The following is a 15929-nucleotide window of genomic DNA, read 5'->3' as shown; positions in this document are numbered from 1 at the left end:
AGAAGCACCCGTGGGCTTAAATCAGATGAATGCACAATAACTCAGCTAAGTAAACACATATTTTGATCATGAAAACTCACCATCATCAATGGGGCAAAATGGCGCAGCAATTAAAATGAATAGGATGATAGTACATGAAGGAATCAACCTTTTCTATCTTAATGTTCACCCTGATTGTGGTATTGTTTAAGTTGTAACCAGTGGGTTGTGGTTTTTTTTATTTTTGAAGAATAATAGGTGCCAGTACACACCACCACCATCCTGCTTGCTCCCCCCGCTCTCTCGCTCCCCCTCCCCCTTGCTGCTTCCTCCTATGTCGCTGTTGCTTCCTGCACTTTGGTGCAACCCTTACAATCACCAAACCACTTTCCGGGAAAGTGCCTGACAATCGTAAACGTCGCACCAAAGCGCCTCTGCTCTGGTGCGACTTTTATGATCGCCAGGCTCCTTCCTGGAAGGCACTCTGGCGATCATAAGGGTCGCGCCAAAGCACCTCCGGGAGCCTGTGCCTGCAGCCGCGGGAAACAGCAGCAATGGAGAAGCAAGCGGCAAAGGTGTGTGGGGAGAGAGAAGCAAGTGAGTCGGGGGGCGGGCAAGCGGTGGCGGCAAGATGGTGGCTGGGGGGAAGAGGTGGTGGTACACTGTGCCCACAGAAAAAAGCACTGGTTGTAACCCAGAATGGCACTGATAAATGATGAAGAGCAAAGTAAACAAACAAACAAACAGAATGATTGTAGGAGCAATCGATAAGACATTTATTTTTGAAAAAACAATTTATAATTTATTTTCCCACTCTATTAGACTACTCTAGGTGGCTTGTGGCTTAAATCAAAATAATTGGCACATTTTAAATGATTTCTTCACCATACGATACATAAAATATCTGAGTTGTAACTACTCATTATGCCAGCAACTTTCTATTAAATAGTGGTCAACTGCTGTATAGTACAAAAACAAAAGGATTTGGAAGAAAGACTTTATGAACCAAGACAACTGTCCTTCTGTATTTTTATACCAGCTGTGGGTACATCTTATCATGTAAGAGCTATGATGGTATCTTAGAAGCCAGAGTCCATATTCTGTCAGCACACTCTAAGACGCCATTCTTATTTGATAAGATATACCCAACTGCTGTGGAGTGGATTTTGCCTTCCTTTATTTGGACACCAATTCTCGTACCCTTTTCTGATCGGAGTTCTTCTGTCTCTTTTTTCAGTCTCTCTATTTCTGACAATAGGTCAGAGTTCTTCTTGTCAGATTCCTGTAGTTTGCTTTATACAAATAAAAAGAGAGAGAGATAGAGAGAGATCCAATTAGTAAGGGCCATTTTATTTAATCATTACTTTGAACATATTTTTTCAGCAATGTTCAGTCAAGATTAATGTCAGCCACGTCACACTGTCAGAAGTATAACACAAAACATGGAAGTGAGTGTTACTGTAGCAAGGAACCTTGAAAAAGGAATTAGTGATTGTCTCTGAATATCCTTTGAGTTGGCTCTAGTCTCTGTTTATGAAAAACAGTATGAGCAGAAGGCATGGGAATAAATGATCTCTATTTTAAAATACAGCACTGATTATTTTGGGTGGCCATTTCCTAGCAACTGTGATGTTTACTGGTGGAGATGCATGTTCCAATATGCAACTCCAGTAACTAATTCTGGAAATTCTAGTCTAATACTGGCTTGTTAAGCCTTTGGCTACCTTTCAAAAATGCATTAATTGAAGCTCGAGTTGGCCATCACCCCTTTATGAAAAATAGCTATTTGGGTCTTGCTATTTGGGTATTACTATTAAAATAGCTATTATGTTAGCAGTCACAGAATACGTTTCATGCCAGTTTCATTGCTGAATTCTGTTATGGGGAAAAGTGAACAGAATTCATGCTGCTACTGAGCTGGACTCTTGCTGCTACTTTTAGTTTTCAAAGGCAACTAAAAAGTCTTGCCTGCAACAAGAATTTTATATAAATAATATGACCTGGAGCAGTCAATTTACTAGAAATTATCTTTCTTCAATCATCTCCCTCGATCACTGAATTTCTTAAGTCAACAAAATGGATTGTGATGGAAAAAAGATCATTCTTCAGAATCCATAAGACAATCGTGGTAAACTAGCAGAGGAATGCAGTTTATTGCTTTTTTAAGGTTGTAAAATGCAACATAAATTTTATTTTCCACAAAGATATTTGAAGCACCTTAAAAAAAGCACAGATTTTCCAGTAATGATTCAATTAACTACAAATTATAGAAGGATAACTTTTGCTTTTAAGTCAGGCTGCCATGAATAACTGTAGGATTATAATTTGACAGGCAATATATTTTAGGACTTATCAGTATGTCTTTTGCAGAAAAGTCTTTGCAAGCTAGAACATTAGAACCACCAATTCTTACCATTCTGTTGCAATATTGCAAGCTTTAACTTTATTTAACTCCTCTTGAATGGCTTGTTTGGCTCGTATTTCTGCATCAAGGGCTGACTGTAGCTCTAACCTTGCAGACATATCCAGTTTTGCAAAACGCCGCATCTTCCAGGGCATGTCCTAAAAAGAAAAGCCATTTCCTTTTATTTAAGGCATTTGTTACATTTCAATCTTATGGTCTTCCAAAAGAGTCCTGGCAATGCCCCAAATACATTATTTTTCTTTGATCCAAGTAATAAAATACTATCTTATTCTTTTAGGGGCAATAGTAGTTTTATGAAATATTCCATTTATGCTATAGAATACATTAGCAACAATTAAAATACTTATTCCTGGGGTGTGGTGGTGTGGATGAATCTATCACAGAGAAAGTTTCCATGCCCATGGCAGATGAAGTTGATGGACTATATGGAATTGGCAGAAACGACTGGCAGAAATCCAAGACCAGGGAGAAGAGTCGGTGGAAGAAGACTGGGAAAAGTTTAAGACTATGTATAGAAATATTGCAAATATAATGAATGTTAGAAAAATGTTGGAATGAAGTTATATGGCTTTTGTAGAAATGTTATAAGGAATTAAGTATAAATAGACTAATAGAGTATTAAAGGGAAAAATAAGATTAGAATATGTTAAGATAATTATAGGATAGAAAACAGAGGAAGATGGAAAGGAATTGCTGAAACAATTAATAGAAGTGGAATACAAAAAGGGAGGTGTGAGGAGGTCGTGGAAATAAGGGAATGAAAGTTAAGACATTGAAATTGTTTTGTGCTTTAAATGGTTTGCGTCTTGTTTTGTTAATCTTATGTTTTTCTCTTTTTCTTCTTTGCTTTTTCTTTTCCTTTTTTGTTTTTTCTGTTTTATTGTGTGTAAATGGTTGGAAAATCAATAAAAAATTTTTTTTTTAAAAAAGAGAAAGTTTCCATGCCCTCTCTGACCTCCTTTAAACAAGCTTTAATAAACCTTTACTGTTTAAACTGGGATGTCATGGAATGGAGACTATTGTCCACAACAATGATTTTAGTCAGTTTGATTATTTAAATGTAATGTTGAAATAACTGTTTTTATATACACTACCTTGTGAACAAATTAAAATCATTATGGAATTAAATGGATGATCACAGAATCGCAGAGTTGGAAGAGGACCCCAGAAGGAGGTATTAATCACCTTCCTGGCCCAGCCAGCTGTCCTGTCCCTGCCAGTTTTCATCAGCCAAGAGGGGCAAGAGTCCAGAGGGCAAATGGTTGCCCTGACTGATTGAAGCACCTTGTCTGCATCCTCAAGCCTTACTAACTGAAACTTGTCCACCTAACAGGACTAGACAATTCTCTAGAACACCTTTCAAGATTCATCTGCTGTAACTGGTAGCTAATATAACTCACACTAGGCATTTATTTGATCGCACAGGAAATCTTTAAAAAAATAGACTTAATAATTGCTTACTGTTGCTCTTGCCCCCAAACTGGAGTTCCTCAGGGCCTCTAGTTCTTCAGTCATTTTGGAGGCTAAGGCCTGGAGATAGCCTCGGGCATCCTTTTCATCGCTTACCCTAGTCAAGCAGTGAAATAAGATGTAAGAACTTTGGCAAAAGCAAAGGCTAAGTTTTTGCTCTATGGTGACATTTAAGTTAGAGAAATAATGAGGATGTTGAAAAACAGCCAGAACGAGAATTTCATAAAATCAATCATAGTTATAGAACAATAAAGCCCAATTAGTTAAGCTGCAAGCAGAAACAACCCACGTGATGCCCCTCAAGTTTTCTTGGGTGCTGTGGAACTGAATCCTTAACATTTCTAAAAAATAGGCATCAAAGGACATAATGTTCCATGGTCTTGTACAGCTCCCATTCATTTCAGTGGTGCACAGGTGTAAACGGGCAGATGGTGACCATTGCACATAATGTAATACTCTCATTTTCTATCTTCATTTCATTTATTGTGTTTATATCCCATCTTTCCTCCAAAGAGCTTGAGGTGGGTACATGGTTCTCCTCTCCCCATTTTATTGTCACAAGAACCTTGCGAGGTAGGTTAGGCTGGGAGTGAGTCACCCAGAGAGCTTCACGGCTGAATACCAATTCAGACCATGGTCTCCCAGGTCACAGTCTAACACTCTAATCATTACACCACTCTGGCTCTCCAAAAGCTGACAATGAGTAGTTGTTTTAAAGTACATGAATAAATGAATTCCTTTTTTTTATTATAATTATAATGAGGGGGGACAGCTGAATAATACATATATATATTTCAGGAAATCATTATCCTTACAGTTTTTCTAAGCATTCAGGTTGTGAATGCTGAATAAATGTGTGAATGATGGCAGCAATCAGCATGGAATTGGCATAGCTGTAATGAAGGCCAAATGTTTAGGATCATAGCCAAAATCACAAACATGCTCCTTTGAACACATGTAATTGTAGCAACTCACACATTTATGCATTTTTTTACACATGAGGGTGCACATGACTTTTCCTACATGGAGATGCTGTCTGTGTAGGAAAGGCCACGTGTGAAACAGTTCCTGGGAGGTGTTTATTTACGACCACCATTCAATCTGCTTCCATATTTCAACTGGACAGACCGTTTTATTGGACAACGAAAGGCCCAAATCTCTCCTGTACACAGAAATCATAAAATATTCCTTTTAACCAGCCCAAAAGGAAACTGGTATTGAGATCTGTGCAAAAGCTGTATGCATCTTTAGCAACCAGTAGGTGGCAATAAGTTCCAATATGCCATTTGTGCAGTTCATTTGCATTGTGTAGAGCTAGGCTGCATTCCTGCAGGAATGGCAGTGCCAGGCTCAGTGTGCTCGGAAAATCTTCCTAATTTTCTCCATGCTTGTTGTTTGGTGCCAGGTCAGTTCATAGACAGACCACCCTCATCCTTGATCTGAACATGAATGGAACCGATCCGAGGAGTATTGCTGAGACCTCGGTGGGTGAGCTGGGTACAGCTGAACTAATTGATGTGGCACAGCATCACCTCAGACTGTGGGTGTAGGGAGTTTCTGTGATTCAAAATGATTCCATTAACCCCACTTGGGAACCCTTCCACCTTGGGGTTGGGACTGCCATCTGTTGCCAGGTCAGACTGGGGATACCATTGTTGTAACCAGAGCTTTCTTTCAGCGGGAACTCAGTTCCGGCACCTCTAAGGTGGGTTCCATTACCATTATAAGAGAGCAAGGGAGGCGATCATAGTGAGTTCCTGTACCCTTTTTCTAGAAAAATGGCACTGGTTGTAACTGCTGCCCACAAACTTCTCAGACGAAAGTAGTTTTGGGAAAGACTGAACATTCACACTGAGGCTCTGTCTACTGCTTTTGCATGGGATTTCACAATCTCCATGGCAACCATAGGGCTCTCTCAATTTCCCCTGCCCTGGTTTTAATGTTTGCATGTATGTGTTTTCTTTTCTTGTAAGTTGCTTTGAATTGCATGTGGCAAAAACAAGCCAACAAACAACCCAACACCAATATATTTCATAATAATAATTAGCAGGATTGGTTGGAGAATTAATCTCAAATCCTGAGTTTTGACAGGTCCCAATAGACCATACTTCAGGCTTTTGTAATATTCAAGGTACAGTGGATTCTATGTGTATTAAATTTCACCTTTCTGCTAGGGAAGTACCTGAACACATAACCACTTAATTTCCAGTCAGTGAGAGAAAATATATAAACATATTTGCTTTACTGTGTTCCCCTCACTCGGCTTGCATGAGAGACTTTTGTTTATGACAAAGAAGTACTATAAATCATCCAGCTTTGATTCTTTATTCTTTGCTTCTGTAAAACCAGACCTTCAAGGGTGAAAAATGGACCCTGATCCTTGAGTTTGAATTATGTACATTTATGAAGTGAACTACATTGCTTGGACCACATCCAGTGTTTCAGAGCCCAACGTGCATTGACTAACCATACTCAAAAGCCAGAGCTATGCCTAAATATGGACAGTAAAGTTATACTGGATGTGAAAGCACTGTCTAGCTAACAAGACTTCCCTAAAAAGACTATGTTTATCCATTTTTACTTAATACAAAATTAAATTATACAGCTGCTATGAAAGCAGATAAAAAGGACACAAACATTTAAAAAATGATACTGCCACAAGACACTAACATTAATCACTGTAAATGATCTGTGGAAATGTTTAGGTACAGATTGTTTTCAGAGTTACATTTTACAAATGGTCCAAAAATGGAAAAACAAATCACTGCAAAAAATTGTTTCCCCCACTAACAGTTCAAACTCATGCCTGCATCTTTATTTCAGAGCACTGTAAAAGACAGGGGATCGAGCTTTGTCAGTATGATAGAAGGGAATATTAGAAACTATTACTTGAAGGCTACTTTTCATTCTGTAGCAATTTTCAAAGGGGCAGCCTCTTAATGAATAAGTGAACTGCAGTCCCAGAAAGCTTACAGATTTGGTAGTATTTAAGATGCCACAAGATTCATTTTTTATATTTTGTGTTTTGAATTTAATTTATAGGATACCAATAAAGAAGGATAATATGCCAATTCTGTGACTAAAAACTAAACAAAAAACAAAAAACCTTCCACCACCTTTTATTCTACCATATATGAAGCTACTTAGAATTCTACTAGTTGTTACTTGTACTTGAAAATCCAACAACTATTAATTAACCAAATATCACCAGTGCTGGGAGAGGTTATGAACAATATATTGAGAGAAGGAAAGATACCTAATACCTGGAAGGAAGCCTATGTTACATTGGTGCCTTGTTGCATGAGGCACAGTGGCAGACGGGATTAGAAGAAGATTCTTACCACTGGATGATCTCTGTGATCTGGGCTTCCCAGTGCGCTACAGATTCTTTTTTGTCAGCAAGATCTCTCATCTCTTCTTCCAGTTGCCGGTTGCTCATACTTAGTCTCTCATACATGGCTGTAAGCTGAATAGATTTTAAAGACAAGAGGTATGATCTTGGATGGCTTTTCTTGTGTTTCTTGTGAACTTTTAGAATCCATAAGTGTGCACCACTATTTAAAGAGAGAGAGTAGCAATGGCACAGGTTCTGCCTACGCAGCCTGAGGAGGTATGCTTCTGAATACCAGTGGCTGGAAACCACAGGCAAGTGCTCTTGCGCAATTGGGTCATGCGTGAAGGCTTCCCATAGGCATCTGGTTCGCTACTGTGGGAACAGGATGCTGCACTAGATGGGACATTGGCCTGATCCAGCAGGGCCTTTTTGTGTTCTTATACTCTGCTGGTTGTGTCCTCATGACATATGTTGCCAGAAGCACCTGTGTAAAACCAACTACCCCAACCCATAGTATCTATTGTGCAAATGGATCTCCTCAATGGTCAACAAATCACATGCATGGGTGAGTCTCATTGTTGCATGCGGAATGCAAAAAGTCAAAGCATTCTAGAATTCACAATGGAAAAATCATGCCTGATTTGTGGTGCTCACTTGCCAGGTTCTCCTTACTTTAAGCACACATTCCTTTTATATTTTTATTTATTTTATTATTATTATTATTATTATTATTATTATTATTATTATTATTATTACCCTGCCCTTCTGCCACTCTGGATAGCTTCCAGCACATATAAAAACACAATAAAATGTCAAACATTAAAAACTTCCCAATATAGGGCTGCCTTTAGATGTCTTCTAAAAGTTGTGTCGTTCTTTATCTCCTTGACATCTGATGGGAAGGCCCTCTAATTTCAGTGAAATTCAGTACCATCTAGTTCAATTATGCATTCCTGGGTTTTGTATGAATTCTATATTTTGATGTTTCCATAGTGCATGGGCTGGACAGCTTGTGGCCCTACCAATATTGTTGGACTCCAGCCAGCACGGCCAATAGTAGGGAAGATGGGAGTTGAAATCAAACATCTGGAGGGCTATGGGTTTGCTACTTCTGCCATATTGCATTCCTATTTTCTGAGGTGGAAGCCCTCCTGAGGCACTACTCACATGAAAGGGACAAACAAGGTGGAAGGAGCTGAGGGGGCCACGTTAGTCACATTCCTGACGTTGCATGACTTTTCTCACCCCTGATGGGGTAAAACGTATGAAGTAGGGAGTCTGCTCTCTGTTCCCCATGCAACAGAGAGCTAAATATACTTCCTTTCACCATAATTGCCCCTTCATAAGAACAATGACTGAAGCGGACTATAGTGATCATTTTCTTGCAGCTAAGGCTGTCCAAGGCTTTTTCATGTCAATATAAGGGTTATTCCAAAGTCCTGGTGTAATCTAAGTCTGAAACAGTTTCACATTTTTCTCTTTGTTTCCTTGTAACACATTTGACCCTCACTCATTTAATAAATTTTATTTTATTCTGATCCCTTATTTAATTGTCTTTCATTAGTATTTTTGAACCACCTAATGAAGCGGTCTGTTGTCCATAAATACTTCTGGCATAAGTCTGGATCTGTAATTAACTTTGCATCTTACCAGATAGAAATTACCTTTTGGCTCCTAAGGTAATCAGCATGCCAGTGTATCTTAATCTATATTATTCAGTAATTTTGTGGGATCTAATCGGAAATGAATAGAGAGATCATCAAATCTAAACTCCCATCATGGGAACATAATTAATTATACTTGAATCAGTATTGGAAGTTATTCACATTTTCCCAGTTCTATGCTCCTTTATGAATTTTTCAACTTTGCTTAATTTTTTAATTTCACCCACAAAACACTTACCTTATCAAGCTCAGCAGAAAGCTTTTTGTTCTCCTCTGTCAAGAGAATCTTCTCCCGTTCATATTTCTGTTTGAACTCTGTTTCAAATTCTTCTCTTTCACTTTGGCTAAGGGAGAATACAAAATGCAATAAATCATTAGCATATATGGAAAATAGTACAAATATATGCTTCAACAGAAACCTTGCAGAACATTAAGGACTGACATATACAGTAACTAAGAAAATATTATACAGTAATCTGCACATCCACTGAAACTGGAATAACATGATTATCTGTTTTTGCCTCAGGACAACAAGAAAATGTGTTCTGTGTTAGGAGTACGAATTAACCTCTCTTTAATGTGGGACACCAGAGTCCCAGTTAGCAGGCATTTGTCATTCTATTGTAAAAGATACTTAACTTATTCATTGTCCAAATACAACATACTGGATGAAACCAGTGAAAGCAATGGAACAAGTTAAAGTTGCATTAATTTTTGAAGGAAATTAGGCAGGGCTGGAGTTCTCTGGATGACACCCAATCTTGCTTTAATGCTGTGAGAAGGTTTCCACGAATCTCAGTCATAGTTAAGAGTAAACATTATGATTCAATATCCTTATTCATTTTTACAACCCTTTGCAATCCTGAAGCTAGTGAAAGAAAGAGTTGCCATATATGGTGCCTGGAACTGCAAAACTCCCATGCATGAAGATTCTCATTAGGTTAATAGAATGGTCCTAATTATGACAAAATCTAATACCTGAAAACATCCATGTGTCAATTTACCAGATACAAAATAAGCCAAGCACTTTCTAACCATCACTACAAGTAACAAATGTACAGTTACCAGATTGGAGAATCCCACAAATGAAAAAAAAGACACATACATCCCTCCCTAAAGTCCTGTCCTGGCCAAATGCATTGCTAGAGAAGAGAAATGGGAGAGCAAAGAGCAGATACTACTATAAAGAACGGGGGAGCAGTCCCCAAACTGGCACAAAGATGAACATGAGCCACTGGTTTTAATTCCAAAATCTGTAAGTGGGAAGTTTAAGGAAGGGAATCTGCCCTCCTCCCAGTACTTCCCAGGAAGGCTCTCCAGGACGTGTGCTGGGCCTCCAGCGCACAGAAGAATGAGACTTTTCAGGGGTCACAGAGGTCTAAAGTGGGAGGAGGCACAGGACTTAGAATGCCGAAAGGTGCTAACACCAAGTAAGGCCTTTGGTTCTATACTGTCCACACTGACCAGAAACAGCTCTCCAGGGATTTGAGCAAGAGTCCTTCCCAGCCCAACCAGAAACCTCTGCATGCAGATCTGCATGTACTTTAATTTAACTGCAAGCCGAATAACTCTCAAGATGACCAAGAGCGGCAAATCATGGGATCCCCAATTTAAAATCTTTATCCATTTGGATCCCTAGTTTGTTTTATTTATTTCAAAATATTATGACTTTTCTATGTGGCCTACTATTTTATCACTCTACATTTATTGAAGTATGCCATATAACAGATGTTGAAAGCCTGCTAGAAATCAGTCGGCCTTAAATGCCCATCATAAAGCAAGTCAAGAAGGAGCATGCTGGGTCTCCCTGGTAAAACAGGGGATGCTTCTCCATCATATCTTTAACATCTAGTTAGTATAACCATGGTAGATTTCATTGTGGATGTAATGCTTAACCAGACCTGAGGGCAATGGATCAAGGGAGAGGGAATGCTCAGTAACACACTCTATATCTAACCTTTCACCATGGTTAAGAGATTTCAGTCATACTGGCCTGCCTTTCACATCAGGCTAAGTCAAACCATTGCTTAAAGTGAATGAGCAGGCATGTGAAGCAATATGGCTAATATGACCCAATACGCCCACTCACACATACAAACAAACCACACTGCAACCAACCGAACGTACCAACCTCTCATCTCTCGTACAACATACATACATACATACATACATGGCCTACTCACATCACGCTGACAAAAAAACCTTGCACAAATATACAACAGAAAGAAGGATCAGTATCCCCCCCTTTTCCCCGATCGCGTAATGTCTACGACAGCAGTGTCTCATACCAAATGTAACTGAACTGTGAAAAAGATTCTATGAATTGAAAACAGAGACACTATATGTACTCTTGTTATACAAGTAAAAATCTGTAATAAAAAAATATTTTTTAAAAAAGTGAATGAGCTTACATGGAGAGGATATTGTGGTTGTTTTTCTCCTCTCTGGTTGTTTTGTTGAGCTAAGCTACAGTTTAGCTTACTGAGTTACCCAGACCTGGGGTAAGTGGTTTAGTTCTGTCCATACAAACCATGGGCTATAACTGAAGTTTTTCCTACAGTTGCCCACTTGTGGTCTGTATTGAGAGAGCTAAACCATGAACCTGGGTTCATATGACACACTAAGCTTAGATCAGCGAAGTGCAGCACTAGAACGACCAAGAAGGAACAATGCAGATCCAATATTTCCAGGATCCTGCATGTTTGCTTATTTGTGCTAAGCTATCGTTTGGCTTAGTGCTACATGTGAATGAGGGCTATGTTGGCACAAAGTATTGGTGATAGAATTTAGTCAATATTTCTTACAGTTCAGCAAAACTACCCACCAATGTTTATCAGCCAGCATTTGAGCCATGACAATAGTACTCAGTAAGAGTATTTTTGGTTTGAATCTCCTATTTCTAATTTGAAATTCATTTACTGTTTCAATAAGACTTTGAAATATAGCACAGGAATATCAGACCCAGCTCTGAATTTGTGTGTTGCTAGGCATCATTTGAAACATAACACTTCATTCTAACAATGTAGCATATTAATCACTACTGTTTAAACTCTAATTCTGTAATCCAACACCACCCATCCCTCTCCCCAACCAACAGATTCCATGCATATGAAGAACAATCTGGGAGAAAGCCAAAAAAGATTAAAGCATTAACTATCAGGGGAATGGATAATGGGTCTCACAGCTATGTGGGAGACATGGGTTTAAGGCTAACTTCTCAGACAACAGGTCAGAGTCTTTAATTAAGCATTTGGTTGCATTTTTGTCTTAGTTTATATGCACTTAGTACTTTTGTGCTTCTAGTATTGGTGGTTTCATTCACAGCTTGTGAAGTAGCTTTAAATTTGCATCTGATGCAATATGAGACGATGGGGAAAATGCAGTATGAAGCTTTTATGTTAAACCACTTTGGTGGTAGCCTTAGAAATCTGATGTGCTGTGAGTCTCAGCTGAGACTGCAGCGGAAAACAACTCTCCTGAAAGAAACAAGACCAGTAAATAATGGAACACAGGGAAAAGTCAGAGGTAGTTTAGAATGCTAGCTCAGAGCTAAGCAAACATAAACTTTAGAGCCACAGTGAAGAGTATTTGTTCTTTCTAGTCTCTGAAACACTTCTCCTCTGTCCATACACTTCAGTTGTCTTTTGGCTCAAGAACTGTAGAAAATGTGAAGCAGAAACCAGAGCGTGGTTAAATATTTCAGACTGCAGTCAAAGCACAAAGCACAAAGCACACAGGTAAGGTCTCATTGGGCCTTACCTGTAAGTTACCATTCATAGGATCAGGCTCCAAGTATCACAAAAATCAGTGGAAATTTAAACACGCATACTAAGTTGCACCAGTGAATGTGTACTAGGTCGATACTTTGTAAAAAAAAGAGGGAAAACAGTAAGTTCCAGTTCTATATATATTTATGAGATGTTACATGTTCAGGCATTTGTCTGAACACATAAACTCTGCATCCATGGATGGGGAAATGCACATTTGTGCATTCAAACAAATGCCTGAACATGCCTATGGTGTCATCATTTAAAGATATGTTTTCACAGTGGAAGGAGATTACAGATGATGTCCTTTTGTAATTCTGAAATAATGATGCGTAAAACTGATCAGTACTCCCCTTGCAGTATATTCAGTTTTTAAAAGAATACTCAAAACTGTTCTAGGCACTCCTTGGAAATATCAGTAGATGTCACCATGCACTGTATCATGTGAGGCAGCCCTTTGTTTTTAAATGAAGGCTAAGCTAAGCAGGGTAACCAATATAAAAAAAAATCATAAACTCAAAACAAGGTAGGCTATGATGCATTAAACTGCCAATATTTTAGTGACTCCCACTGGGAACATAAACCTGGAACATAAATAGGCTTTTTCAATACGTTTTCGAATCAACAGGAAAACAATAATCTAACTAACTTGCTTTAGTTCCTTGCAAAACCATGGAATAAGATGAAATAAAAGTACTCCTGCTCATTCACTGAGGTATTCAACTTGCTTTTTGAAAGAATTTAAAATTAGTGTTGTCACACAGCCTATCCTGCCTACATGTTATTTTGATAAAGGACATTTTCAGCATATTGTTTTGTTTCCTATTTCTCACAATGACCCCATTTGGCAATTTTATCTCACATGCTTCCCGACTTCTTTTACGTAACTTCCTTTCCACCCTTTATATTGCCCAAGAAGGTTTTTTGTTTTTTTTAAAAAAAAACCCTATAAAAAGCCCTAACATACAATTATAAAATCACAATAGTACGTTTGGAACAGAACTAAAATAGCAAAACAGAACAGCAGCAGAAACCACAACACAACCCATTGAGAATATGCACTGCAACATCCTTTAACATTAAAGGCACCTCATAGAGTAAGGGAAAAACTAGAGAAAGGCCAGTAGCTAGGTTGATGCCAACTACTCTAGTGTACTTCCACATCTAAGGTATATTAACTAGTGCAGGTGTTGATTGTCTACATGCAGTGGGATAGTGGAATCAAGCTGCAAACCCACCTGACATCTACAAGTTGGAAGTCTCAATCAAAAGTAGCCCACGTGCATGTAATGCAGTACACGCAGGTCTGATCTAGACCCCTGCAAACTGGGAGGATTATACCTGCACATGTCAACTCCATGCATATAGGCCTCTATTTAAACACAACCTCAAATCCCAAGGGCAAGGTCAGAGGGCACAATCTCAAACCTCCACTGAGGGTAGAGACTGTTTGCACAGGGCTTAAATGAGCAATGAAAAGAGTTGCTAATAACCTTTGCAGCTTCTTTTCCAGAAATGGCTTGTGAAAGGTACACCTGTGGCATAAAGCTTTTATTATTTCCTTGCTTGGAAATGCTCTACATAACTCATTCATGGCTTTGACAGTCATGGGCAGGTAATACAGCTAATAAAACTATTCTATTACATTCATCACATCAAAATGTAGCTCTGACAACTGTTTGTTTTATGGTTTTCAGGTGTGTGTGCTTTAAAAAAAATAATACTGAAGCACGTTTTGTCTTTTTCAGTAATTCAGCTTGATTTCACCTAAGCCCCACAGATGCTTCACCTATTCTTCAGTCCTATTATTCAATATTACAGTACCAAAGCAGCCCTATTCATATTTGTTTATGAAATAAAAACAAGTGAGTGAAGAATGATTTGCCTTTTAACACAATGATGTTTTCTTAAGCACTACTTGCTTTATGACTTTTCAGGTTGGTGGTAATAGATTCAAACTACTGAATTCCAAATGTCTCACTAAAGCTATCTATTTTGATTTTTAAAGCCTGACCTACTGCAGGAATTTTAAGGCTGCCATAGAAAAAATTCAGCAAGGGGAATGGTTTATGTTATATGGAGCAGAAATATTCTTAAATGAGGGAACACCAATCCCACATTGGGGGGGGGACCTAAATTGTGACGAGAACGTTATGTCCTAAAACAGTAGGGAATGTATGGTCCCCAGGTGTTGCTCAACCACAACTCTCATTGGTCACAACTATAATGGCCTATGGTCAGGTCAGGGTTGATGGGAGTTATAGGCCAACTACTTCAAGAGGACCACAGGTTTCCATCCCCACCTGTAGTTGTATCAGGTTATCTAAAAGAGAATACAGCGTGAAACACACACACACACACACACACACACACACCCCTCTGATACTTTTATCATCTTCTGCACCTGAATGGTAAACGAGAAACTGCAATTGTACCATGCATGGGGAAACTCAAGGATCCTACATTTTCCATGTAGGTATTTCAGAACCCTAAATACATATAAATTATCGAGATAGCCCATCACAAATGTCTACTCATGCCTTGCTACATCTGGAAGTGGAAAAGGATGAGCCAATTGTTTCAACTCTCAAGTCCGCTCTACTGACCCAACCATACACCAAACATTTTCATGAAATGACAGAAGGAACCTGTGTAACATAGGGGAATGCTAGCAGCTGAAACAGGGGAAAGTTGTGTGGCTGTTAATGTAGCAGCCTCATCTAGTTTTTGAAAGCAAGCTACAGCCCTTTTACTATTTGCAAAGCTACAATTAGATCAACAGGAAACGGGTCAGTTGATGCTTTTAGCAACAGTTCTCACAAATGTCTCCCCAAAAAAAGTCAAAGGATGAAAAGAATGATAAAACTTGGGCCAGGTGGGTGGGTAGCTTACTATGTTAATAGTATCTTCAAAACCTCACAAAAGAAAACTGCATGGCAGTGCACCATATTTTCCTAAAAAGGGGGCAGCTATCCTGCAAGTTTCTTATTTTCATTCACAGAAAAAGGAAAACACATGTCTGCTTACCAGTACCATCTTACGTAATCTTTTTACTGTGTCCTGAGAGCAAGTGACACACATAAAGTTGCAGCTTATCATTATATTTAGTTTCCTGCTTGGGTACTGCACTGATCTTTATTTTTGTCCTTCTGATCACGTATGGGCTACGCCTTTTAAAAACCCAGGAATCTCCTGTTAATGTGAGGCAACGGTAGCATACAATTATAAGATACTTGAACATTTTATGAGCCAGTAAATAAAGTTTGTTACTGATAAATACAATTGAGGGG

The 15929-nt window shown here is 38.7% G+C and overlaps 1 protein-coding gene across 5 annotated transcripts in view; it reads right to left on the bottom strand.

Annotated features, from left to right (window-relative positions):
• The window catches only part of CDC42BPA (CDC42 binding protein kinase alpha), a 168479-nt gene that overhangs the window by 54688 nt on the left and 97862 nt on the right, over positions 1-15929 (bottom strand). For all 5 annotated transcript variants that reach the window (XM_081000088.1, XM_081000089.1, XM_081000085.1 and 2 more), the window contains exons 16-20: positions 9111-9216; positions 7216-7340; positions 3866-3971; positions 2393-2541; positions 1180-1271 (exon numbers count right to left, since the gene is read on the bottom strand). In XM_081000088.1, the coding sequence (XP_080856214.1) occupies positions 1180-1271; positions 2393-2541; positions 3866-3971; positions 7216-7340; positions 9111-9216 (578 nt within the window). The remainder of the gene's footprint in view (positions 1-1179; positions 1272-2392; positions 2542-3865; positions 3972-7215; positions 7341-9110; positions 9217-15929) is intronic.

Source organism: Podarcis pityusensis, assembly GCF_964106645.2.
Source record: "Podarcis pityusensis genome assembly, chromosome: 3".
NCBI lineage: Eukaryota > Metazoa > Chordata > Lepidosauria > Squamata > Lacertidae > Podarcis > Podarcis pityusensis.
Note: the sequence above shows the minus strand (reverse complement) of the source record. Positions and strands in the feature narration are given on the sequence as shown.